Source organism: Pelobates fuscus, chromosome 9 (assembly GCF_036172605.1).
Source record: "Pelobates fuscus isolate aPelFus1 chromosome 9, aPelFus1.pri, whole genome shotgun sequence".
Classification (NCBI taxonomy): domain Eukaryota; kingdom Metazoa; phylum Chordata; class Amphibia; order Anura; family Pelobatidae; genus Pelobates; species Pelobates fuscus.
The window spans coordinates 16,179,495-16,205,839 of record NC_086325.1 but is presented as its reverse complement, the minus strand read 5'-3'; the positions used below and the strand labels follow the sequence as shown (position 1 = coordinate 16,205,839).

At 40.8% G+C, this 26,345-nt stretch overlaps 1 protein-coding gene across 1 annotated transcript; it reads right to left on the bottom strand.

Annotated features, from left to right (window-relative positions):
• Positions 1-8,462: 8,462 nt before the first annotated feature.
• Positions 8,463-24,016, bottom strand: LOC134572362 (homeobox protein otx5). The gene is made up of 5 exons (XM_063431287.1): positions 23,805-24,016; positions 20,420-20,463; positions 13,201-13,419; positions 11,358-11,509; positions 8,463-10,397 (listed from the first exon to the last, which is right to left on the bottom strand). The coding sequence occupies exons 3-5, from the start codon at positions 13,295-13,297 to the stop codon at positions 9,774-9,776; spliced, it is 873 nt and encodes a 290-aa protein (XP_063287357.1). The 5' UTR covers positions 13,298-13,419; positions 20,420-20,463; positions 23,805-24,016; the 3' UTR covers positions 8,463-9,773.
• Between the last annotated feature and the right edge of the window lie 2,329 nt (positions 24,017-26,345).

Genomic DNA, 26,345 nt, shown 5'->3' with positions numbered 1-26,345 from the left:
AATGTGTGATTAAATCAAACTATAACTATACTTGGTGGATACAGGGAACAGGCTCCCAGCAGAGGTGGCAAGCACTCATTGAGTAGCAGAAGCAGAGGTTAAGTGATGATTGCCCAGAGACCTCAGAGGAGCCTTGTCTCCATCTTTCCTCCATCATGTTTCCTCTGATCAGGCTTAGCCTGTCTGCCTCTCTGCCCCTCCTCCGGATTATACCACGCGTCTTCCTACACCTCTCAAGGTTTCCCTGTTCACAGCTCCATCTGTCCCCGGGGATAATAAAAGATTACATCTCCCAATCTGTCCACTGCCCTGCTCCGCTTTAAAACTTGCTGACAGGTTGAAAGATTAGACATTGCGCTGCCCTCCTGTCTTACACCCCACCTGTCCGCTGCACTCTGTGCGTCCTTTATCATTATTATGTCACACGCCATTTTTTTTAGTTGCCATTTCCACTCTTTAACCTTTTCTTTTTGTCTCGACCACCTCTGCTGGGAGGCCATGCCACTAACCCACATCCTTTAACTTTCACAGGCTCTGGCACTGGAAAAGGATGTTGTGATGACAGTCAAGGCTGCAGCACAAGGAGCCAACTTAAATCTTGCTTTCAATCCTGTGACATAATCACCATCACTTAACGTCCCCGAGACACGGTTACCTCACCGCCCAACTGCGACTTTAACCTCTTGAGTGCCGCTGACATGAGCAACGTATTGTGGTATTCACTTACATAAAAAATTGGGAGATCTGACAAGGGAAACTTTACTCCAAAACTTTTACTTTGGGAAAGGTCTTGAACCACTTTTTTAGTTTGCAGTTCTCTCATAAATCCTCCACAATGCGCAGTTCAGCGAATTAAACCCCACTGAAAACAGTGAGTGTCTTAGATATATATATATTCCCGCATTTTACGGTGTATAAAAGGGATGGTTACCCCGTCCACAGGTTTTTAACAGAGTGCCGTGCCCGTCTGCAATTCCAGCACAACCCGCTGGCACTGACAATGTTAAATTAATTGTTTAAAAAGTGGAGGCTTGTAATGAATGATTTGTGCGGGGTGCAAAGCAAACAGTTATGTCTCAATCATGCCGAAGACCTGACTTAATTAAAAGTGGTTATCCAGAATCCTTTGCTGCTCCCCGCAGCTGTCACCCTGTATTTCAGAACCTATTTGTCATGCTGCTGGGGCACGCTAATCCCCTCTAATTCACTTACCAATCTGCTGGGGGAGCACAAAGCATAAGAGGATTGGGACATTTGCTAAATTAGATAAGTCAAAATAACGCAGAGGGAATGAGGGGTGGCAGAGGGAAGTTGCTGGTAACATGGGCGCTGTATGGGCTGGTAATTCTGTCTAGCAACATGCAGGAAGGGGCACAGAGATAGCTGCCATTGGTCCCCTCGTTCACAGCAAGCAGTTCTAACTGCGGATCTGCCTTCCAGCAGAGGTGGTGGGTGACCATAAAGTGTGACTGAGTAGTTTTAAGCTTATCCCAGATATTATAGAGATCTGACTGTATAGTGTGACCATACAGCCAGTAAGGAATGCGTCCAGTTCTCCAGGAAATGGTGAGAATCACAAAGGAATTTGTCAACTTTGGGCTAAAATAGCCTGTTTGGAAATGTTATACAGACGAGCCGTTTCTCTGACTGAGCTATTCTCAGATTAGTGAATTTAACATTAAATCGTCCACACAAGACTGGCTCTCTACACTGTACAGAGTAAAGAAATACTCTCGCACCATAACCACTATAGTCTGCTATGCCCTGGGTGGGCACTCCTGCACCATAACCACTACAACGGGTTGCTTGGCGTGTTCCTTTAATGGTGTACATTTAACATACTAAGTCAATAAATGGTAAAATACAGAGTTGATTGACAAACCTCCTACCCACTAAAGCGTGACGTAGGCAGGAGCAGCGAGTAACATCTGAAAAACAAACTTCCTGACATTACAGGACATTTTACCTAATGGGACTGAATAAGTGGGAGGGTGGGGGGAATGGAACAATCACCATGGCAACCAATGGAATCAGCAGGGATATTGTACTGGTTTCTATGGTGATTGCCCCTAAATAGTTTATCCAAGACGTATGGCGCTATGGACGCGGCCAATTTAAAGGCATAGTAGTTAAAAGATTAAAAAGGAGTAAATTTCTCTGAGTGATCTGCGTCACAATGCGCCTTTATAGAAACTATAAAGAATAGATATATAGAATTGTCATAATGTCACCGGGATGAATCTCAGCATTCTGAACACTTACAGAATGACTTAATAGAATGTGAACTGTCAGGATTCAAAGTGAATTAGAATTTTAGATCAAAAGAGCTGCGCAGGAACAACAGAAATAACTTCATTGTTGGGGATATACGCACTATGACCCCCGCTGGGTAATGGCTGCACACGAAATTCCCAAACACACGCAGAAATAAAATACATAATGATTGGATTCTCCCAGAACCAGAAAATCACTGATATAAGAACTGATAGAATGTCAGATATCGCTAGCAAGGCCTTATCTTACTGCATTGTAGTAAACATGCTAATCCCCCAGCAGGACTATTTGACTAATAATGCCCCCTGCCCCTCCTGCTCATTGTTTACCCCCCTCCTCCAGTCATTGTGTTTTTCCAGCTGTTCCATGAATGCAATTAAATAAAACTTGGGAAGATTAATTTACCTGCAGGCTATTCCAGGTATCTGCTATCCTTTCTATATCACTGAATGCTATTCCAGGTATCTACTACCTTTTCTGTATCTCTGAATACACCGGAAGGCTATTCCATGTATCTACTACCAATTCTATATCACTGTTACTGCTCACACTGGAAAGCTATTCCATGTATCTACTACACTTTCTATATCACTGTTACTGCTCACACTGGAAGGCTATTCCAGGTATCTACTGCCTTTTCTATATCACTATTACTGCTCACACTGGAAGGCTATTCCATGTATCTACTACCCTTTCTATATCACTGTTACTGCTCCCACTGGAAGGCTATTCCATGTATCTACTACCCTTTCTATATCACTGTTATTGCTCCCACTGGAAGGCTATTCCAGGTATCTACTACCCTTTCTATATCACTGTTACTGCTTCCACTGGACGGCTATTCCATGTATCTACTGCCTTTTCTATATCACTGTTACTGCTCACACTGGAAGGCTATTCCAGGTATCTACTGCCTATTCTATATCACTGTTACTGCTCCCACTGGACGGCTATTCCATGTATCTACTGCCTTTTCTATATCACTATTACTGCTCACACTGGAAGGCTATTCCAGGTATCTACTACCCATTCTATATCGCTGTTACTGCTCCCACTGGAAGGCTATTCCATGTATCTACTACCCTTTCTATATCACTGTTACTGCTCCCACTGGAAGGCTATTCCATGTATCTACTGCCTTTTCTATATCACTATTACTGCTCCCACTGGAAGGCTATTCCAGGTATCTACTTCCCTTTCTATATCGCTGTTACTGCTCCCACTGGAAGGCTATTCCAGGTATCTACTACCCTTTCTATATCACTGTTACTGCTCACACTGGAAGGCTATTCCATGTATCTACTACCCTTTCTATATCACTGTTATTGCTCCCACTGGAAGGCTATTCCAGGTATCTACTACCCTTTCTATATCACTGTTATTGCTCCCACTGGAAGGCTATTCCAGGTATCTACTCCCCTTTCTATATCACTATTACTGCTCACACTGGAATGCTATTCCATGTCTCTACTACCCTTTCTATATCACTGTTACTACTCCCACTGGAAGGCTATTCCATGTCTCTACTACCCTTTCTATATCACTGTTACTGCTCCCACTGGAAGGCTATTCCAGGTATCTACTACCCTTTCTATATCACTGTTACTGCTCCCACTGGAAGGCTATTCCATGTATCTAATACCTTTTTGAACTCACTGAATCCACTGGACGGCTATTCCAGGTATCCACTACCCTTTCTACATCACTGTTAGCCTTTACTGCTCCCAGTGGAAGGCTAGTCCAGGTATGTAATACCCTTTCTATGTCAATGTTACTGCTCTCACTGGAAGACTATTCCATGTATCTACAAAGAGAAAGTTACCTGTGCTCTGGCCCAAATCCCTATGTACATTAAAACAAAATGGAGGCTCTTTAGTTTCATTCCAATGGCCATTTGAATATAAGCTCATCTGCCACGTCAAGGCAAACCTCACCAAAGGTGAGTCCTACACTAGCCATTAGCTTTGCTGATATCAGCGAAGAATCTCTAATAAGACAGGAAGGGGTATTTTATAAACCCTTTCACATTTAACCCTTTATAGGGCTTCTACACATACAATAAACTTTGCTGGTATCAGACAAAGGTAAACGTCTCTAATGAGACAGGAAGGGGTGTTTTATAAACCCCTACATACTTATTAACCCTAAATAGGGCAATAACACATACAAATCACCTTGCCGGTATCAGCTAAAAGGCAAATTTCTCTGTTGAGACAGGAAGGGGTGCTGCCCCTACATACTTATAAACTCTTAATAACATGGGGTGGCTGGCAACAATGTAACATAGCTTGTGATACAAAAATCATATACAAACACAAAGATAAAGCACCGCGCTTACAGCAGCAGTAGCTTAGTATCCAACAGCTCAAAATACATAGTAAAAATAAAGAGAACGTTACCTGCGCTCTGGCCTAAATCCCTATGTACATTTACATTAGTTTGTTTAAATGTACTTAGGGATTTGGGCCAGAGCACAGGTAACTATGTATTTTGAGCTGTTAGATACTAAGCTACTGCTGCTGTAAGCGCGGTGCTTTATTTTGTGTCTGTATATGGTATTCCATGTATCTACTACAATTTCTATATCACTGAATCCACAGGAAGGCTATTCTAGGCATCTACTACCCTTTCTATATCACAGTTAGCCTTTACTGCTCCCACTGGAAGGCTGTTCCTTGTATCTATCTACTACCCTTTATGTGTCACAGTTAGCCTTTACTGCTCCCACTTGAAGGCTATTCCAGGTATTGACTACCCTTTCTATATCACAGCCTTTACTGCTTCCTCTAGAAGGCTATCCCATGTATCTGCTACCCTTTCTATATCACTGTTACTGCTTCCTCTAGAAGACTATTCCATGTATCTACTACCCTTTCTATATCACTGTTACTGCTTCCTCTAGAAGGCTATTCCATGTATCTACTACCCTTTCTATATCACTGTTACTGCTTCCTCTAGAAGGCTATTCCAGGTATCTACTACCCTTTCTATATCATTGGTACTGCTCCCACTGGAAGGCTATTCAAGGTATCTACTACCCCTTCTATATCACTGTTAGCCTTTACTGTTCCCACTGGAAGGCTATTCCAGGTATCTACTACCCTTTCTATATCACTGTTACTGCTTCACTAGAAGGCTATTCCAGGTATCTACTACCCTTTCTACAGGGAGTGCAGAATTATTAGGCAAATGAGTATTTTGACCACATCATCCTCTTTATGCATGTTGTCTTACTCCAAGCTGTATAGGCTCGAAAGCCTACTACCAATTAAGCATATTAGGTGATGTGCATCTCTGTAATGAGAAGGGGTGTGGTCTAATGACATCAACACCCTATATCAGGTGTGCATAATTATTAGGCAACTTCCTTTCCTTTGGCAAAATGGGTCAAAAGAAGGACTTGACAGGCTCAGAAAAGTCAAAAATAGTGAGATATCTTGCAGAGGGATGCAGCACTCTTAAAATTGCAAAGCTTCTGAAGCGTGATCATCGAACAATCAAGCATTTCATTCAAAATAGTCAACAGGGTCGCAAGAAGCGTGTGGAAAAACCAAGGCGCAAAATAACTGCCCATGAACTGAGAAAAGTCAAGCGTGCAGCTGCCAAGATGCCACTTGCCACCAGTTTGGCCATATTTCAGAGCTGCAACATCACTGGAGTGCCCAAAAGCACAAGGTGTGCAATACTCAGAGACATGGCCAAGGTAAGAAAGGCTGAAAGACGACCACCACTGAACAAGACACACAAGCTGAAACGTCAAGACTGGGCCAAGAAATATCTCAAGACTGATTTTTCTAAGGTTTTATGGACTGATGAAATGAGAGTGAGTCTTGATGGGCCAAATGGATGGGCCCGTGGCTGGATTGGTAAAGGGCAGAAAGCTCCAGTCCGACTCAGACGCCAGCAAGGTGGAGGTGGAGTACTGGTTTGGGCTGGTATCATCAAAGATGAGCTTGTGGGGCCTTTTCGGGTTGAGGATGGAGTCAAGCTCAACTCCCAGTCCTACTGCCAGTTTCTGGAAGACACCTTCTTCAAGCAGTGGTACAGGAAGAAGTCTGCATCCTTCAAGAAAAACATGATTTTCATGCAGGACAATGCTCCATCACACGCGTCCAAGTACTCCACAGCGTGGCTGGCAAGAAAGGGTATAAAAGAAGAAAATCAAATGACATGGCCTCCTTGTTCACCTGATCTGAACCCCATTGAGAACCTGTGGTCCATCATCAAATGTGAGATTTACAAGGAGGGAAAACAGTACACCTCTCTGAACAGTGTCTGGGAGGCTGTGGTTGCTGCTGCACGCAATGTTGATGGTGAACAGATCAAAACACTGACAGAATCCATGGATGGCAGGCTTTTGAGTGTCCTTGCAAAGAAAGGTGGCTATATTGGTCACTGATTTGTTTTTGTTTTGTTTTTGAATGTCAGAAATGTATATTTGTGAATGTTGAGATGTTATATTGGTTTCACTGGTAAAAATAAATAATTGAAATGGGTATATATTTGTTTTTTGTTAAGTTGCCTAATAATTATGCACAGTAATAGTCACCTGCACACACAGATATCCCCCTAAAATAGCTAAAACTAAAAACAAACTAAAAACTACTTCCAAAAATATTCAGCTTTGATATTAATGAATTTTTTGGGTTCATTGAGAACATGGTTGTTGTTCAATAATAAAATTAATCCTCAAAAATACAACTTGCCTAATAATTCTGCACTCCCTGTATATCACTGTTACTGCTCCCACTGGAGGGCTAATCTAGGTATCTACTACCCTTTCTGTATCACTGTTAGCCTTTACTGCTCCCTCTGGAAGGCTATTCCAGGTATCTACTACCCTTTCTATATCACCGTTACTGCTCCCACTGGAAGGCTATTCCAGGTATCTACTACCCTTTCTATATCACTGTTACTGCTCCCACTGGAAGGCTATTCCAGGTATCTACTACCCTTTCTATATCACTGTTACTGCTCTTACTGGAAGGCTATTCCAGGTATCTACTGCTTATTCTGTAAAATTACAATACATCACAATCGGCTTTGCACTCTGATCGGGCTATTAACTAATTCAAAGTGAATTTCAAGTTGTAAGTTTAACTAGCTGAACTGAAAACAGATGGTGTGAAATTCACTTTGAATTCCCTTCACTTCACACTTTAGTGAATGCCTCATCTCGAGGAGAATTCTGGTCTCTTTTTCTAATGCTTGTCTTTATCCTATCAATCTCTATTTGTGTTTTATATCGTTGACTGTATGTTTATACCATTTATCGCAGGTTCATTAGATTGTAAAATGCCAGTTTTGGGGATCTGGATAGTGTCACATCGGCAGGCAGATATAAATTAGCAGCGCAGTCACATTATTATAACCACATACAGTGCTGAAGGCGGTGTTTAAAATTAACCCCTTAATTTCTTTACCAATAGGGAGCCCGCTCTTCCATACTGCATTAACCCCTTCATTACTCAAGTGGCGCATGGTGTCTTCCATTTTATTATCCCCTTCATTCCTTTACCCATGTGGTACTTATCTTTCCCAGGGCATTAACCCTTTATTTCTTTCCATGCCTGCGTTCTGTATATGACCTCTCTGTGGGAATAACTTATTCCAGGGGGCAGTTATTCAGTGTCTTACATTCCATGAAAGACTGTACAGTAGCAGATTAGGTCATTTGTTTTCCTAGATTTTTACCTGTGATCTGTCCATTTACCCGTTTATTCAGAAGGGATCCAGCAAACCAGCATTGTGGGAAATTAACAGGAGAATGGCAAAGTTTACGCCAAACCAGACCTTCCAGAAACGGTTGCGTTAGAGAAGTTTCAAGTTTCAACTTAAACTAAAATATGAAATAAAGTTCAAAGTGTGTCTATGTTTTGTGTCCTTGGATCCTACTCCGTGGACTAATATACAAAAGTACTGTTTTACCCCTCTGGGGGCAGAGTCATAAGAAGTGGGGCATGGTTCACTAGGCAGAAAGTGGCAGAAGTGATAAATTCATAATAAAGACAGAACAATGTCCATAATTTAGGGATCCAGCACCTATATTCTGACACTGACAGATGGCAGCCGGGCAGTGCGCAGGACAGAGAAATCTCCGCATATTCTTCCCGGAAATAATATTCTAAACGTAAATGATTCTGTATTCAAAACAGAACCCAACATTTACACAATAACCAGACAGGATGTTCAATGTCATATTTTAATCATATTCCACGTTTGGTTTTTCAATAATACCAATATTTAATAATTAACAGTACAGATCTAAAGGGAAAAAATCCACAACTTCTCTGTTTCTTTGTTAAGAAGTTAGCATCAGTTTCCTCCATCAGACACAAACACACACAATGCTACACAATAAAACAAAAACGAAGAACAGAAACAAAAAGAAAATATCTTTCTCATAGACGGTACGGAACATGGTAAGCTCTTTTTGTGGGCTCAAGAAGAAGCCTTTGTCAAATAAATTAGTTTGATTTACAAGTGTTATTGGCCTGTAATATTGCAATATCTCTATCATCTATCACCTGTTGTGGTGGCGTTCATCATCGTCTATTTGTTAACTTCATTATTAGGAAAACCCTCTGCTGGCTGTGTTTTGTGGACTCTTATGAAGAGCTTTCTCTTCTCCAAAAAGATCATTTAGAAGACAAGGCATAGTGATCGCCTGCTGGATCGCTGGAAGGTTTCACATGATAGCGGCTAAAAGAAAATCTCCAAGAATCATAATAAATAATATATTGATCTTTGAGGGCAGGATTTATCGGAACATGTACTATTTACAAAATATAGAATAACCTTCCCGAGTCCTTGTTTCACTTCCTCCTTAACTAAATCCAGTTAAATGTACAGATATAGTCTGTTTATGGAACCTTCTTACTGCCCACAAAACCATTCCTGATTAACCCTGTAAACTAGAATATTGATTATTTACTTCATTTCTTGATTTGATTTAAAAAATAATGTTAAATATAGATGATGAGTCCTGTCTTCAGGGCCGTAAATGTGTTGGTGGCCGGGTAACGGGAAATCACTTATTAAAATATATTTTTCTTGAACTCGACTATGTATGTGGTGGAAAGCAGATCATCTGAACCCAGGTGTGAGGGTCCAACGTATTCGACCATGGTTTAGTTAGACTCAGACAGCCTCTGAAATAGGGTTTGCAGAATTTTTACCTCAAACCAAAGTGCATTTCTAAAACCCCCTGTGTCTTCACCAGGTTTATGCATGCTTAGCCTAGGGATTATCACCTCTCAAATGAAAATAAAACACAACCTGCACCCTAAATGATCATTAAATAAAAATAACTTCTGTTTAAGCTTCAGTTCTTTGAAATGCCACCAGCAATAAGAGCAAATGAGAATAAGGAGCTTTATATTGGTTGTACGTTAGTTTTTTTTCTGGGCAGAATCAAGTTTCCTGTGAGGGTGACTCCTGTCGAATCGCACTGACATGTAAAGATCCCCATGATGATAATGGCCGCTCTCCTTTCTGGATCACAAAACCTGGAATTTCCAAGAGCTCTGGTCCTTATAATCAAGGCAGTCAGTGGCATTGAAATTAAGCTTCCAAGAGGCCGTTTGGTCTTTGTAGTCTAAGCAATCCACTGAGGTGAAGCCAAGGCTGGAAGCCCCATATCCCTGTGCAGAAAGTGATGCCGGAGACTGACTTAGATGGCTACCCATGGTAGGGGTGGCAATCGGACTTAGTGTGGCCCCAGGAGCTGACAACTGTGGGTGCATAGGAGATAAGTAGGAGCCACAGTCTAGACCAGTGAAATAAGATGATGACCCCCCATAGCTCTGGGTGTAGGCTGGAGCCTGGCTGTATGTCATGGGATACCCGGCAGATCTTTGCATGCAGGGGGTTGTGCCTGCAGACAGAGGGTCCGGGATTGGAGAGATTGAGGCTGGACTCCATATAGAAACAGTGGCGCTAGCTGAAGAGCTAGGGGTCACTGCTGTTCCAGGAGGTGGAGGGCTGTATTGGCCATTGGTGCTGGCCTCTGAGTTAGTCTCTCGTGCTGGGGACGTTTTCTTCTTTGTAGGCCGAGGTTTAGCTTGTCCACTGCTCTGCTGCTGCTGCTGGCGACATTTGGCCCGTCTATTCTTAAACCAAACCTAAATCAGAGGTTGAGAAGAACAGACAAATTGGAGTTACAGATTGTTTTTATATAAATGGATGAAGATTAATGATAAAACCTTAATTTACCCTACCATTATTTAATACATTCCTACTAAGATCTCACGTAGAGCATTGTGTTCAGTTCTATAGAGCAGATCCCAGGATGACATAGAGAGGTAGTGATAGTACTTTATAGATCCCGGTAAGATCTCACCTAGAGTATTGTGTGCAGTTCTATAGAGCAGATCCCAGGAGGACATAGAGAGGTAGTGATAGTACTTTATAGATCCCCGGTAAGATCTCACCTATAGTATTGTGTTCAGTTCTATAGAGCAGATCTCAGGACATAGAGAGGTAGTGATAGTACTTTATAGATCCCGGTAAGATCTCACCTAGAGCATTGTGTTCAGTTCTATAGAGCAGATCCCAGGATGACATAGAGAGGTAGTGATAGTACTTTATAGATCCCCGGTAAGATCTCACCTAGAGTATTGTGTTCAGTTCCATAGAGCAGATCCCAGGAGGACATAGAGAGGTAGTGATAGTACTTTATAGATCCCCGGTAAGATCTCACCTATAGTATTGTGTTCAGTTCTATAGAGCAGATCTCAGGACATAGAGAGGTAGTGATAGTACTTTATAGATCCCCGGTAAGATCTCACCTAGAGTATTGTGTTCAGTTCTATAGAGCAGATCCCAGGAGGACATAGAGAGGTAGTGATAGTACTTTTTAGATCCCTGGAGGGATCTCACCTAAAGTATTGTGTTAATTTCTATAAAGCAGTTCTAAGGAGGACATCGAGAGATAGTGATTGCATTTAGGTTTTCAAAAAAACTTTCAAATTAAATGTATCTGTACAGCAATTACAATAATGCATAAATATATCAAGATAAACACTTTGCATGACATGGGGCACTTTTCAATAGAAGCCATTGTGGCTGAGTAAGCTTATTACCTGTACTCTTGACTCGGGGAGATTTATCTTTAGAGCCACCTCCTCTCTCATAAAGATGTCCGGGTACCGGGTTTTAGCAAAAAGGGCTTCCAATATATCCAGCTGAGCTCTGGTAAAAGTCGTTCGTTCTCGTCTCTGTTTCCGGGGAGTAGCTGAGAATGAAGGAGAGAAGTTATAGAAAGGAAAGGCAATGTGAAGGATAGTAGATGATTGAAAATACCTCGTATTAGAGTCTAAATCAAACTGGAAATTGTGTATATATCACATTACTGTATATATATCCTGTCACATCTCCCCAGGAGCTAGCACTCAGTCTATTAATTCTTTATATGCCAGATAAGTGTTTTAACACCTGTATAATATAACATGGAAGTCTGTATACTAGAACATTTACTAACTAAAAAAACAATACAAAAAAACCCTATCTCCTTTCCCTTGTTCACTCTTCTAATTATGCAAATTGCATAATCAATTTCAGCTTAACAGGTTTTCAGGGAAAGATAAAAACTAACCATTTATTTAGTCCTTTTCAAAGTTGGCTGCCTTCATGATGCAGAAGATAAACTTATTAAAGAAATCACTTAATTGATATGATTAACTGCACTAATTAGTCTTTCAAACTCAGACACAAATATTTACCACAAACCTAATTAAACAGTTCCTGCAGATAATAGCAATAGCAATTCATACAAACAAATTCCAGGTTAATGATTTTGTGATAGAGATATGTAGTGCATTTTAATAATCTATAATTTACAAAATATATTTATTTATGGTTTCATAATATAATGGATTTCCAGTATATAAACTGCCCCAGAACAAACGTATACAATTCAGGGTAGTGACAGGTTCCAGAATAAAGTTTTAGTTTTTTTTTTTAACATTTAGAATAAACAAGAAATATCCAGGTTTAAACTATAATTCATTATTTTTAAACAATTTTAAAAAATTTGCATTCTTAGCATAAATAAGATTGCATTGATTTCCATCACTGTCATTTAATTTACATTTTATAGAACAGATTTTAGTCTGATCCTTAGTTACTGTGTTAGGACATTCTTTTTAAACTTAATTATCAAAAGTAAGGATTGGGATTTATAGGGGTGTTCCATTAGTAAACATTGAAACGTTCTCTTTTAACTAACAGTTTACAATGTTATTGAATTATAATTTTTTTTTTTTTTTTTTATCATCCTATCGATTTATTTCAGGTTATATATGTTCGCCAAATATGGAGGTCAAACAGCTTAAACTTAAAAAGCAAATGTTTAAAGATTTTTTTTATTTTTACTATTTTACAATTTACTTTATAAACATTTACATACGTTTGGACAGAGCTTGGGCATGTATTAATAGAAATTAATTGCTTATGATATATATTTAATTACTACATTTTAAACCTAACAAAAATGTTTAATCCTGAAAATTATGAATGACAGGATATTTCCATATAATAATTGTTGGCCCATATAATTACGATGTATCCCCCATATAATAATTGTTGGCCCATATCATTAAGAGGTATCTCACATATAATAATTGTTGGCCCATATCATTACGATGCATCCCCCAAATAACAATTGTTGGCCCATATCATTACAATGCATCCCCCAAATAACAATTGTGGGCCCATATCATTACCATGTATCCCCCATATCGCAATTGTTGGCCCATATTATTACCATGTATCCCCCATATCACAATTGTTGGCCCATATTATTACCATGTATCCCCCATATCACAATTGTTCGCCCATATCATTAGGATGCATGCACTTTCCGTAATCCCAGAATGAATTTGAACTATAAGCACAATGTCGGTATGAAGGCAGTAGAAGACCTACCTGGATAACCTACGGCTGAGTGCAGTAGATCCATTCCTGTACCAGCTAATGTCAGTCCATTCACTGCATAGTGAGGTTGTTTAATATAGGACATCATTTCAAAAAAGTGTGGATCGAAAGTCTGTCTTGTATCTAGGGGAGTTGGGTAAGCCGTTCTCCAAATTTCGTTGATATCCAAATATCTGTGTCAGGCCAATGCTCAGATTTTCTTACCGGAGTCTGTAAGTTATAGACAGAAGTGGTAAAACTCAATCAATCTCAACTGGGTTTAGAGCAAAAGGTATATGATCCTTAATAATCTACAGTGGTATATCCTGAGGGTCCAGAGCTGGGGTGTAGACTGAACAGGTGAGACCAATGATTCCTTTAAAGACTCTCCCCCTCCATACCACTAACTAATTTAAGGAAGGGCTTCCAGTCAATCCCCGCCCAATGCACCCTCCCCCACAATACTCTCCCCCCCACAAGCCCTCCATGGGTTGAGGTGGAGAGCTTACATGGAGGAAAGGTGGGACAATTCAATAGACAAGATGTACATTTACATGGAAATTTCGACAAACTATCATAACATATCATTACTTGTGGACCTGTCGAGTTGGATGTTCATGTGGCTTATGTAGTGTAAGGTCTATTCTGAACCAGTTAGTGTCCCATCAATCTCTTAACACTAGATGGTCCAAATAAAGTTCCTGAACTCAGAACAGAAATATTGACATTGAAATATAGGGGGAAGGGTTTAAAGAGCCACCAAATGAAGTCTCTTTCGTGGAAATTCTGGATGATCGGGTCCCCAGGATAGAATTATTGAAGCTTTATTAAAGGGTTTACATTGTTATACATGAAGTTTATTCTTCATGATTTAGATTGGAAGAATCATCCATACACTGACCCCCCACACCTTGTCATTCATAGTCAAAGCCCCTCCTTGCAGTTTGGTCCCCGGGGGGGTAATGACATAGCACAATAGTCACTCATGGGGTCTAGGTGACACAAAGGGTTTATTTAACATAGAAATAAATGGCAAAGTGTCCCCTCCTGAGCTCCTATTACAACTTTTTGTTTTGAGAGTCAATGACTATCACCTAGGCTGTGTTAATTCCCTGCTAATTGGGTAAACAGCTAGGAGTCCCGCAGACTGTATCCCTGGGGGGATCTCACTCGTTTATCTAGAAATAACAGAACTGGGCTTTTCGTGTGATTGCAATGAGTGCTCCATGGGGTGCAACATACCCTCAATCTGTGGGGTCTATGCTCTGGGGGCTCATCCTAGCAGAGGGGATTAAGATGGCTGAGAGTGTTGAGTCTTACAAAAATAGAGGGCATGTTTGCTTTAGCAAGATAACAGGCATTATGTTTAAAGTCCAATAACCATTGTGTTGGATCGCAAGCTCCTGTGTTCAGAATCCTCAAGTCAAATTGTAAGCTGTTGTCATCTGAACCATACAATCTCCCCTCTTTCCCACACATTTTGGTAATGTATGCTATGTTTTCTTATGTAGTACAATGTAGGGTCCTGTATGGTACAGGAGTTGCATAATATGGTAAAAATAATTTATAGGAGCATGTATCCTTAAGCTGTGTCATATCTGTGGAATCTGATATCTGGTACTGTATATCAATGTCACTTTCTGGTTGCAGTTGGGCAGCCCTAGCACTCTCTGTTTGGCATTTGATAGCCTGGCACACTAAATGGCATTGGATAGTCTGGCCCTCTTTGGTTAGCATTGGATATCCCTGGCACTCTGGTTGGCATTAGATAACACTGGCACTTTCTGGTTATAACTCTGGCACTCTTTGGTTGGAATTTGATAGCCTGGCACTAGATAGCCTGGCACTCTCTGGTTATAGCCCTGGCATTGGATAGCCTGGCACTCTCTGGGTATAGCTCTGGCATTGGATAGCATGGCACTCTCTGGTTATAGCTCTGGCATTGGATAGCCTGGCACTCTCTGGTTATAGCTCTGGCATTGGATAGCATGGCACTCTCTGGTTATAGCTCTGGCATTGGATAGCATGCACTCTCTGGTTATAGCTCTGGCATTGGCTAGCATGGCACTCTCTGGTTATAGCTCTGGCATTGGCTAGCCTGGCACTCTCTGGGTATAGCTCTGGCATTGGATAGCATGGCACTCTCTGGTTATAGCTCTGGCATTGGATAGCCTGGCACTCTCTGGTTATAGCTCTGGCATTGGATAGCATGGCACTCTCTGGTTATAGCTCTGACATTGGATAGCCTGGCACTCTCTGGTTATAGCTCTGGCATTGGATAGCCTGGCACTCTCTGGTTATAGCTCTGGCATTGGCTAGCATGGCACTCTCTGGTTATAGCTCTGGCATTGGATAGCCTGGTACTCTCTGGTTATAGCCCTGGCATTGGATAGCCTGGCACTCTCTGGTTATAGCTCTGGCATTGGATAGCCTGGCACTCTCTGGTTATAGCTCTGACATTGGATAGCATGGCACTCTCTGGTTATAGCTCTGGCATTGGATAGCATGGCACTCTCTGGTTATAGCTCTGGCATTGGATAGCATGGCACTCTCTGGTTATAGCTCTGGCATTGGCTAGCATGGCACTCTCTGGTTATAGCTCTGGCATTGGATAGCCTGGTACTCTCTGGTTATAGCCCTGGCATTGGATAGCCTGGCACTCTCTGGTTATAGCTCTGGCATTGGATAGCCTGGCACTCTCTGGTTATAGCTCTGACATTGGATAGCATGGCACTCTCTGGTTATAGCTCTGACATTGGATAGCCTGGCACTCTCTGGTTATAGCTCTGGCATTGGCTAGCATGGCACTCTCTGGTTATAGCTCTGGCATTGGATAGCCTGGCACTCTCTGGTTATAGCTCTGACATTGGATAGCATGGCACTCTCTGGTTATAGCTCTGACATTGGATAGCCTGGCACTCTCTGGTTATAGCTCTGGCATTGGATAGCCTGGCACTCTCTGGTTATAGCTCTGGCATTGGCTAGCCTGGCACTCTCTGGTTAAAGCTCTGGCATTGGATAGCCTGGCACTCTCTGGTTATAGCTCTGGCATTGGATAGCCTGGCACTCTCTGGTTATAGCCCTGGCATTGGATAGCCTGGCACTCTCTGGTTATAGCTCTGGCATTGGATAGCCTGGCACTCTCTGGTTATAGCTCTGGCATTGGATAGCATGGCACTCTCTGGTTATAGCCCTGGCATTGGATAGCATGGCACTCTCTGGTTATAGCTCTGGCATTGGATAGCATGGCACTCTCTGGTTATAGCTCTGGCATTGGCTAGCCTGGCACTCTCTGGTTATAGCTCTGGCATTGGATAGCATGGCACTCTCTGGTTATAGCCCTGGCATTGGATAGCATGGCACTCTCTGGTTATAGCCCTGGCATTGGATAGCATGGCACTCTCTGGTTATAGCCCTGGCATTGGATAGCCTGGCACTCTCTGGTTATAGCTCTGGCATTGGATAGCCTGGCACTCTCTGGTTATAGCCCTGGCATTGGATAGCCTGGCACTCTCTGGTTATAGCTCTGGCATTGGATAGCCTGGCACTCTCTGGTTATAGCTCTGGCATTGGATAGCCTGGCACTCTCTGGTTATAGCCCTGGCATTGGATAGCCTGGCACTCTCTGGTTATAGCTCTGGCATTGGATAGCCTGGCACTCTCTGGTTATAGCTCTGGCATTGGATAGCCTGGCACTCTCTGGTTATAGCTCTGGCATTGGATAGCCTGGTACTCTCTGGTTATAGCCCTGGCATTGGATAGCCTGGCACTCTCTGGTTATAGCTCTGGCATTGGATAGCCTGGCACTCTCTGGTTATAGCTCTGACATTGGATAGCATGGCACTCTCTGGTTATAGCTCTGGCATTGGATAGCATGGCACTCTCTGGTTATAGCTCTGGCATTGGATAGCATGGCACTCTCTGGTTATAGCTCTGGCATTGGCTAGCATGGCACTCTCTGGTTATAGCTCTGGCATTGGATAGCCTGGTACTCTCTGGTTATAGCCCTGGCATTGGATAGCCTGGCACTCTCTGGTTATAGCTCTGGCATTGGATAGCCTGGCACTCTCTGGTTATAGCTCTGACATTGGATAGCATGGCACTCTCTGGTTATAGCTCTGACATTGGATAGCCTGGCACTCTCTGGTTATAGCTCTGGCATTGGCTAGCATGGCACTCTCTGGTTATAGCTCTGGCATTGGATAGCCTGGCACTCTCTGGTTATAGCTCTGACATTGGATAGCATGGCACTCTCTGGTTATAGCTCTGACATTGGATAGCCTGGCACTCTCTGGTTATAGCTCTGGCATTGGATAGCCTGGCACTCTCTGGTTATAGCTCTGGCATTGGCTAGCCTGGCACTCTCTGGTTAAAGCTCTGGCATTGGATAGCCTGGCACTCTCTGGTTATAGCTCTGGCATTGGATAGCCTGGCACTCTCTGGTTATAGCCCTGGCATTGGATAGCCTGGCACTCTCTGGTTATAGCTCTGGCATTGGATAGCCTGGCACTCTCTGGTTATAGCTCTGGCATTGGATAGCATGGCACTCTCTGGTTATAGCCCTGGCATTGGATAGCATGGCACTCTCTGGTTATAGCTCTGGCATTGGATAGCATGGCACTCTCTGGTTATAGCTCTGGCATTGGCTAGCCTGGCACTCTCTGGTTATAGCTCTGGCATTGGATAGCATGGCACTCTCTGGTTATAGCCCTGGCATTGGATAGCATGGCACTCTCTGGTTATAGCCCTGGCATTGGATAGCATGGCACTCTCTGGTTATAGCCCTGGCATTGGATAGCCTGGCACTCTCTGGTTATAGCTCTGGCATTGGATAGCCTGGCACTCTCTGGTTATAGCCCTGGCATTGGATAGCCTGGCACTCTCTGGTTATAGCTCTGGCATTGGATAGCCTGGCACTCTCTGGTTATAGCTCTGGCATTGGATAGCCTGGCACTCTCTGGTTATAGCCCTGGCATTGGATAGCCTGGCACTCTCTGGTTATAGCTCTGGCATTGGATAGCCTGGCACTCTCTGGTTATAGCTCTGGCATTGGATAGCCTGGCACTCTCTGGTTATAGCCCTGGCATTGGATAGCCTGGCACTCTCTGGTTATAGCCCTGGCATTGGATAGCCTGGCACTCTCTGGTTATAGCCCTGGCATTGGATAGCCTGGCACTCTCTGGTTATAGCTCTGGCATTGGCTAGCATGGCACTCTCTGGTTATAGCTCTGGCATTGGATAGCCTTGCACTCTCTGGTTATAGCTCTGGCATTGGATAGCCTGGCACTCTCTGGTTATAGCCCTGGCATTGGCTAGCATGGCACTCTCTGGTTATAGCCCTGGCATTGGTTGGACCATCATGTATACATGAAAAAAAGTTTAGCACAAGCTAAAAGTGACTTTCAATATTTTTTTCAAGGGTGTAAAATTCCAGAGAAAATACTGATTGGCATTTGTATACAAATACGAGATTAAAACGGAATAAATACTGGGAAGGAATATATCACGTCGTTAATGGATTAATTGAATGGAGAATTATAATGATTTCTCTTTTCGATGTGCCCGCAGTAGCCTCTTGTGATGTACCAAGCCCCCTAATACCTCAAACTCTCTTTTCACATATTTAGCCTCAAATAGTTTACTTTTGTCACTTATTAAAGACATCTTCCTTGCTATGGGATTAAGGAGTCATTATCACCTGCATTTAGGTAATTACTTCCCTTTATCCATGAGTCCAACTGCCCAGGCAAGGGCAGGAATTTACAGAGAGTCAGACTGGGAGGCATTGTACTTAATTATCAATACTTATCTGTATCCAGGGCTGGGCTGCATGTAACAAGGAGGTATCCCTATCACTGTGTAAATCACTCAATCCAGATAACTGATAGCAGTCATTCAGGGTATTTCAGATAAAATCATCTTACTGCCATTAATTAATAGGTTTTAAACTCCGCTCCAGGAGCTTATTGATCACAATAAAGATATTGTTGAACTATATTGGTTTTAAGAAATGCTAAATTAAAAAAGTATATTGGTCAAATGTCAATATATCGCCCATGTTGTATGTATGTATGTATGTTTATGCCTATGTATATATATGTATGTATGCCTCTCTGTGTATGTGTGTTTGTCTCTCTGTGTATATCTGTGTTTGTGTGTGTGTATATCTAGGTGTATGTGTGAGTGTGTCTGTGTGTGTTTATTGTGTATGTGTGTTTTTGTGTCTGTGCATATATGTTTGTGTGTGTGTGTTAGTATAATTAATGTATTTGTAGTATTATAACAAATATTGAGGATGTATTGGCTTTAACCCCTTAAGGACACATGACATGTGTGACATGTCATGATTCCCTTTTCTTCCAGAAATTTGGTCCTTAAGGGGTTAAGGGAGTTTGCCAAAGTGAACAAAATGTTTAGGTTTCTTTTTTGTTTGTAGGTGAACTCTGCTGAGTACAGAAAGTAGGTGATGGCTCTCTGCTGAGTACAGGCAGTAAGTGATGGGATCTCTGCTGAGTACAGGCAGTAAGTGATGGGATCTCTGCTGAGTACAGGCAGTAAGTGATGGGATCTCTGCTGAGTACAGGCAGTAAGTGATGGAATCTCTGCTGAGTACAGACTGTTGTTAGTGATGGGATCTGTGAGTACAGACTGTAAGTGATGGGAGCACTGCTGAGTACAGTCAGTAAGTGATGGAATCTGTGAGTACAGACTGTAAGTGATGGGAGCACTGCTGAGTACAGGCAGTAAGTGATGGAATCTGTGAGTACAGACTGTAAGTGTTGGGAGCACTGCTGAGTACAGGCAGTAAGTGATGGAATCTCTGCTGAGTACAGACTGTTGTTAGTGATGGGATATGTGAGTGCAGACAGTAAGTGATGGGAACTGTGAGTGCAGACAGTAAGTGATGTGATATCTGCTGACTACAGACTGTAAGTAATGGGATGTCTTCTGAGTGCAGACAGTAGATTGTTGCTTCATGACAAATTTGGACTAGGTTGGACTAGGTAGACCTGTGTCAGAAGGATGTCAGAGTGGTACATTTCTAATTATCCAAGTGATTAGTCAATTTGTCTCTGCTTGTATGGAAGGACTCCCAAATAATAAGATGTGAGCTGACTGCCCAGACCATGACATATAAAGACCCAATACTATTCTAAGAAAACTGCCTCTAACAAATGACTCAATGAATGCTAACAGAATCACACTGTGTTAATAAATCCCCATTCCTTACCTTAATGTCAGGAGAAGTCAAAATCTTATCCAGTACTACACCGCCTGCAAAACAAGGGAAAACAAAACGGTGAGGTGTCTCCTTTGTCCCCCAATAATAATAATCATAGAAATACAAGTTTAGGGAGTCGCTTTGCTGGCTAACCAAGTCTGAGTTAATACCTCAGCTTTGGCCTTCTCCAATCCCGGATTCAGGATTTAATTTCAGAAAGAGCCAGCGTGTGACTGTCTCCGCCAGGGGCCTGCGAGGGTTAAAGGTTGGTAGGGGTGCCAATTAGCAAGCTTGTGGGACTAGGAATCACAGTGGATTTATCATTCCATTCAAATAAAAGCGCATTGTTTTATGGAATTTAGGGGATTAACCCTTCACCGTCACAACACGATAACCCCCTAAAAGCCATTAATGTATCAGTCTAATTGTCTGACATCCACCTCTACATGTGTCTGTCATCTCATTTACTTGTAGATATTTCTACTCTTCTTTTCTCCCCTTCTCCTCTGATTTAGGTCTCAATTTAATATTTTTGAATAATCTCTTCAAACGATCACAATCTGTTAGAAAAAAAAACCTTTTCAAATGAAATATCTAAAGAAGTCACCATTAACGACTGTGGGAATATTGTAGATAAATTATTTTGAAAAGTTTATAGATTGTGATAGTTTGAAAAGATTAAATCGAGGACTTATTCGGGGTGTCTCCTATCTGTTCATTTCTTGTACCTTTTTTACCATTCTGTTTATTCTAGAATGAGTTTATAGATATCGTATCCTCAGACTTTATCCTTTCTTCTTGTAAAAATCCTTTATTCTGTTTAAATGGATAATGTTTTATAAAATGCTGTTAAGTTCTGATATTTTGGCTGAATATGTTACAAAAATTTAACTTTGCTATAAACAAACCATTCAGAATTCAACATTTTTAAAGGATTTGCTCAATTTCACCAACTGCAAACCTCTGACCGGTATCTCCTAGTCTTCAATAGTATACTTTTATATATTTAAATTAGATTGCAAGCTTTAGGGGATAGAATAGCTTTTTTTTTTTTTTTTGTCCACATGCAAACACCATTATACTGAAAGTCAAGCACCCTAGTCTATGTTTAATACCCAGCCTCTGAATTGCAAGCTCTGGAGACAAGGACACTCTGCACGGATTGCTGTTACCATTGTAAACCCAGACATGGTGTTACGCGATAACGATAGATGTCTAGAGTGCAAGCTCTGGAGACCAGGACATGCTGCACAGTTTGCCGTTACCATTGTAAACCTAAATGGTGTCATATGGTTACGATAGATGTCAAGCTGCAAGCTCTGCAGCCCACAACACTCCTCTCCAATATTTAGGTTGCACTACTTGTGCATACTTTCTTGCATGCTATGTGTTTTTAAAAACCTGGTAGAAAACAGTAAACGTTGCCTTATTCCTATATTGTGTTTATTTCTATGTATGTGATAGAAAAAAGATAAATAACAATAAACATGTAAATATATATATAAACCCAAGATAGAAAAAGTGAAAGCCCTGTCTTATTACATCACCAGAAACATGAGTGTAAGATGAATTTCTGCAGATTTAGGACATGAATATTTGTCACTCACGTGTAATAATGGGAGCCCCGTGTCACCTTTATAATATGAATTCTGGGGTACCTTTTCCATCCAAAAGCCTAGTGTCAAGCGATCAAGTAAGGATCTCGCACTGGGCGTAGGAAATTTCTTCTTATAAAATATGTGAGATCGTTGGTTTAAAACATGTCAGGGCCTCAGCTATTTAAAAACTAAAAAATTCCCATAAAACGTAAAACCGGAAAATGGGCATGTTGGAACTCTGAACGCATTCATTAAATTTGTCATCATTTATACTGCAGCGGGTATATGTGCTCTACGTCTATAGACATAATATCAAGATTGTATTTAATTTATGTTTCATATATCTCTAAATATAAACACACACTGACTATTTTTTATTATTATTATCGCCATTTATATAGCGCCAACAGATTCCATAGCGCTTTACAATATTATTAGAGGGGGGGATTTAACTATAAATAGGACAATTACAAGAAAACTTACAGGAACGATAGGTTGAAGAGGACCCTGCTCAAACGAGCTTACAGTCTATAGCGTTCAATGTTTTCTATTTAAATGACCGATGCGTGTCAGCATTTAAGGTAGACTGAATATACTAATATATACAATAATATGTGAATACAAATAACACTATATTAAAAAATAAATGTTACTTAGGGAAAATTATATTAAGTTAATGAATACATTTTATCTGTAAAATATACTGATGTTTTGATATATTCTTCATAATTAGTAAAGTTTGTTTTAGACTATTGCATATAATAATAATTAGAACACAGCAGGTCTATTGTTAAATTGTAGTTGTACAAAAAGATCTCAGTTGAACTGTGGATGGACATGCAGGGCACAGCTCACAGTTTACAAAGTGATGACAGACTGAGGCATTGTGTTAGCGAGTGCTTTATCGATGTATAAACCGATCTCCGCAGGGTGGACACTAATTCACAAACTGACTGACACCTGGTATTGGACCGTGTCGCCAGTCTCTGAATATTAAACCCATTTTTGCTGCTTTTCTTTATAACGTCATTGAACCCCATAACATGCTCAGCAAAATATATCTTTCTACTTTTTTTTTTTTTTAAGAAATAAGGGAGAATAATAAAAAAAATACAATTAAATTAAAAACTTTCAGATAAATTATAAAAACAATAGAAATATATATTAAACTAAATGTATATACATGTACATGTTTTCAAGGCAAATATCAAGAACCATGTTTCTTAAACTTTTTGCCAGAAACCGCATTGCCTGTAAAAAGTAAAAGTTGAATTTGATATCTAATGAAAATATTACAAGATCTGTTTCTTAGCATTTCATTACTAGTCTAGTTACAAATATTCAAATTCATGTTGTTTGAGATTTAGAAATAATATATAAAATATATATACATAGAGAGAAAAAAATGTGATTTAAAAAAATATATATTTCTTTACTTCCACCATTTTGTGTCTGTAATAGTTTCTTTTTCTCTAGGTGGTGTTTTATCTATGACAAGTTCTGATGTGTCTCTTCCAGGAAGCTTTCCAAAACTATTGTGTAAAAATATTTCAATCTTCATTTCAAAAGGGACATCTCTGTATAAAGAGACCCTTGTGTCTGTTTATTTCCTCTCTGCTGACCCCAACATGAAAGAAGTTAATCTAGATCAGAGGAGCAGAGCTGTATTATCGGGGTAAGGACTTTAAATCATTAGTCATAATTTTATCAGGGTGGCTAAACCTCTCTGTTTTAAATCTGGATCAGATATCCTGCGGATAGAAAAACTGAAAGGGGAACGTGAATCGGAGTCTTACCTCGGAGCTGAGAGGACGAGGAACAAGGAGTGCAGGTAGAGATGGGTGCTGCGCTCAGGTTACTGAGGAAGGAGATAGAGTGATGAGGGCGTCAAAAGAATATAAGAATCACCAAAGATAGTTGGGTGTCCATCTTTAAGCCGGAGGGGCAGTGATGTCATGGCACATTGTGTGAATTTCACTGGTTAATGTGCGGAGTGTGGCCGCGGGTAGGGGGTGAGAGGGAGGTGGTGGTGTAGTTGGGGGGGAGGGTAGAGTCTCGGTGGAGGTGACTTTGCCCGCTTGCCCACCCTGGCTCGTGTGCTGCGTGTGTTGACTTAATCCCAAGATGATATGCCGGGACCAATTAGTGTTTATCTCCCTAGACGGGATGCTGACACGTAGCCTCACAAGCAAGGCCTACAGGGAGACAGATGTCCAGAGATGGGACTTTGGGGGGCTGGTGGTGGGTGCCCATCTGGTACAGTAAATTGTTTGTGCTAACAGGTGCTATAACCAGTTGTTCTGATCTAATTCTTTCCAAATATCACTGTTACCCTCATTGTATGTATGTTCATTGTTCTATATGTTGTTCTATATGGCGTCATTCTATATATCATTATTCTATATCCCATCATTCTATATCCAATCATTCTATATTGCATCATTCTATATCCAATCATTCTATATTGCATCATTCTATACACTATCATTCTATATTGCGTCATTCTATATATCGTTATTCTATATCCCATCATTCTATATCCAATTATTCTATATTGCGTCATTCTATATCTCGTCATTCTTTATAGTGTCTCTCTATATCCCATCATTCTATACACTGTCATTTATATGCCACTATTATATATCCCATCATTCTATACACCGTCCTTCTATACACTATCATTCTATATGCCATTATTATATATCCCGTCATTCTATACACCGTCATTCTATATCCCGTCATTTTATATCCCGTCATTTTATATCCCATCATTCTATATCCCATTATTCTATATCCCATCATTCTATATCCCATTATTCTATATCCCATCATTCTATGTCCTGTCATTTTATATTGCGTCATTATATTTATTATTATTTTATACACTGTGATTCTATATACCCCCATTCTATATACTTTCATAATATGTGCCACCAATCCACTGTATCCATACCATGTGCTACCAATTCACTGTATCCCTAACATGTGCCACCAATCCACTGTATTCATAACACATACCACCAATCCACTGTACTCATAATATGTGGCACTGATTCAGTGTATCCATAATATGTGCCACTCACATCATGTTCAATCCTTTTTCCAGCCTGCTCCATTATTCTTTTTTTTTCCCATTGGTGCCATACCACCTCTGCTGGGCGTTCATACCACAGTTCACCACTCATTTAAGTTTCCTCTATCTCTATCTTTATTTACACCATTTTACTCTCCAAGAGGGATCTTCCCTGTTAAAACCTCAGGAATATCCGTCTCACCTGTTATTTTACTTTGCTATCTGTTAATTTGAAAGTTACTGACTTGCTTAAAATGACAGTAAGACCGCCATTCACACTATAAGGAAATATTACGCTGGGCTAGGGAGTTCTGTTTCTGTGCCCTTGCAGAGTGCTGTGAATTGGGGTGTGTGAGTGTGTCTTAATTGCCAAAGAGGTGGCCGGAGAGGACATTGCATGTGGTGCTTTAAATCTGTTCCTGATATATATTAGATGATATTAGATGCCATTAGATAATATTAGATGTTATTAGTTATTGTTAGATTATATTAGATATTAGATGACATTAGATGACGTTAGATTATATTAGGTGATACTAGATGACATTAAATGACGTTAGATGATATTAGATGACATTAGCTGATATTAGATGACATTAGATGTTATTAGATGATGCTAGATTATGTTAGATTAAGTTATATGATATTAGGTGACATTAGATGATATTAGATGAGATGTCAGGATAATTAGGGAATCAATACCACTCAGGTAGATTTCTGTGTAACTATCTGTGATCGTCAGGACTTAGCTTGCATGGAATGGGGATCACATTTAAATTACATACTGAACACCCTGTTTGTTTATAAGGTTTAAAAACCTTGACAGAAGCAGAATCTGTGACTCTGAGATACTAAATCTGGAAACCTATCCACTTAGCTTTCTCATTAGCATCGTTTTGATTCCTTCATCTTCTGAAAAGAGAAAGAGAGGATTTTGGCCAATATTGGTGGATGTTGCTGGATATTTGTGGCTATTGACAGATATTAATGGATATTGGTGGATGTTGCTGGATATTAGTGGATATTGACAGATATTGGTGAATGTTGGCGGATATTGGCTGCTGTTAGTTGATATTGTTTGTTATTGGTGGATATTATTGGATCTTGGTGGATATTATGTGATATTGTGGATATTGGCGGATGTTAAAGGATTTTGGCCAATATTGGTGGATGTTGCTGGATATTTGTGGATATTGACAGATATTAATGGATATTGGTGGATGTTGTAGGATGATGTTGCTGGATATTAGTTGATATTGGTGAA

Bases quoted from the DNA above. Each gene is read 5' to 3' on its own strand.
- LOC134572362 (XM_063431287.1), bottom strand. From the start codon at position 13,297: ATGATGTCCTATATTAAACAACCTCACTATGCAGTGAATGGACTGACA. The intron at 11,510-13,200 runs GTAGGTCTTCTA...CTTCATTCTCAG, and splicing joins CTCAGCCGTAGGTTATCCAG to CTACTCCCCGGAAACAGAGA. The intron at 10,398-11,357 runs GTAATAAGCTTA...CCTCTGATTTAG, and splicing joins TCCCCGAGTCAAGAGTACAG to GTTTGGTTTAAGAATAGACG.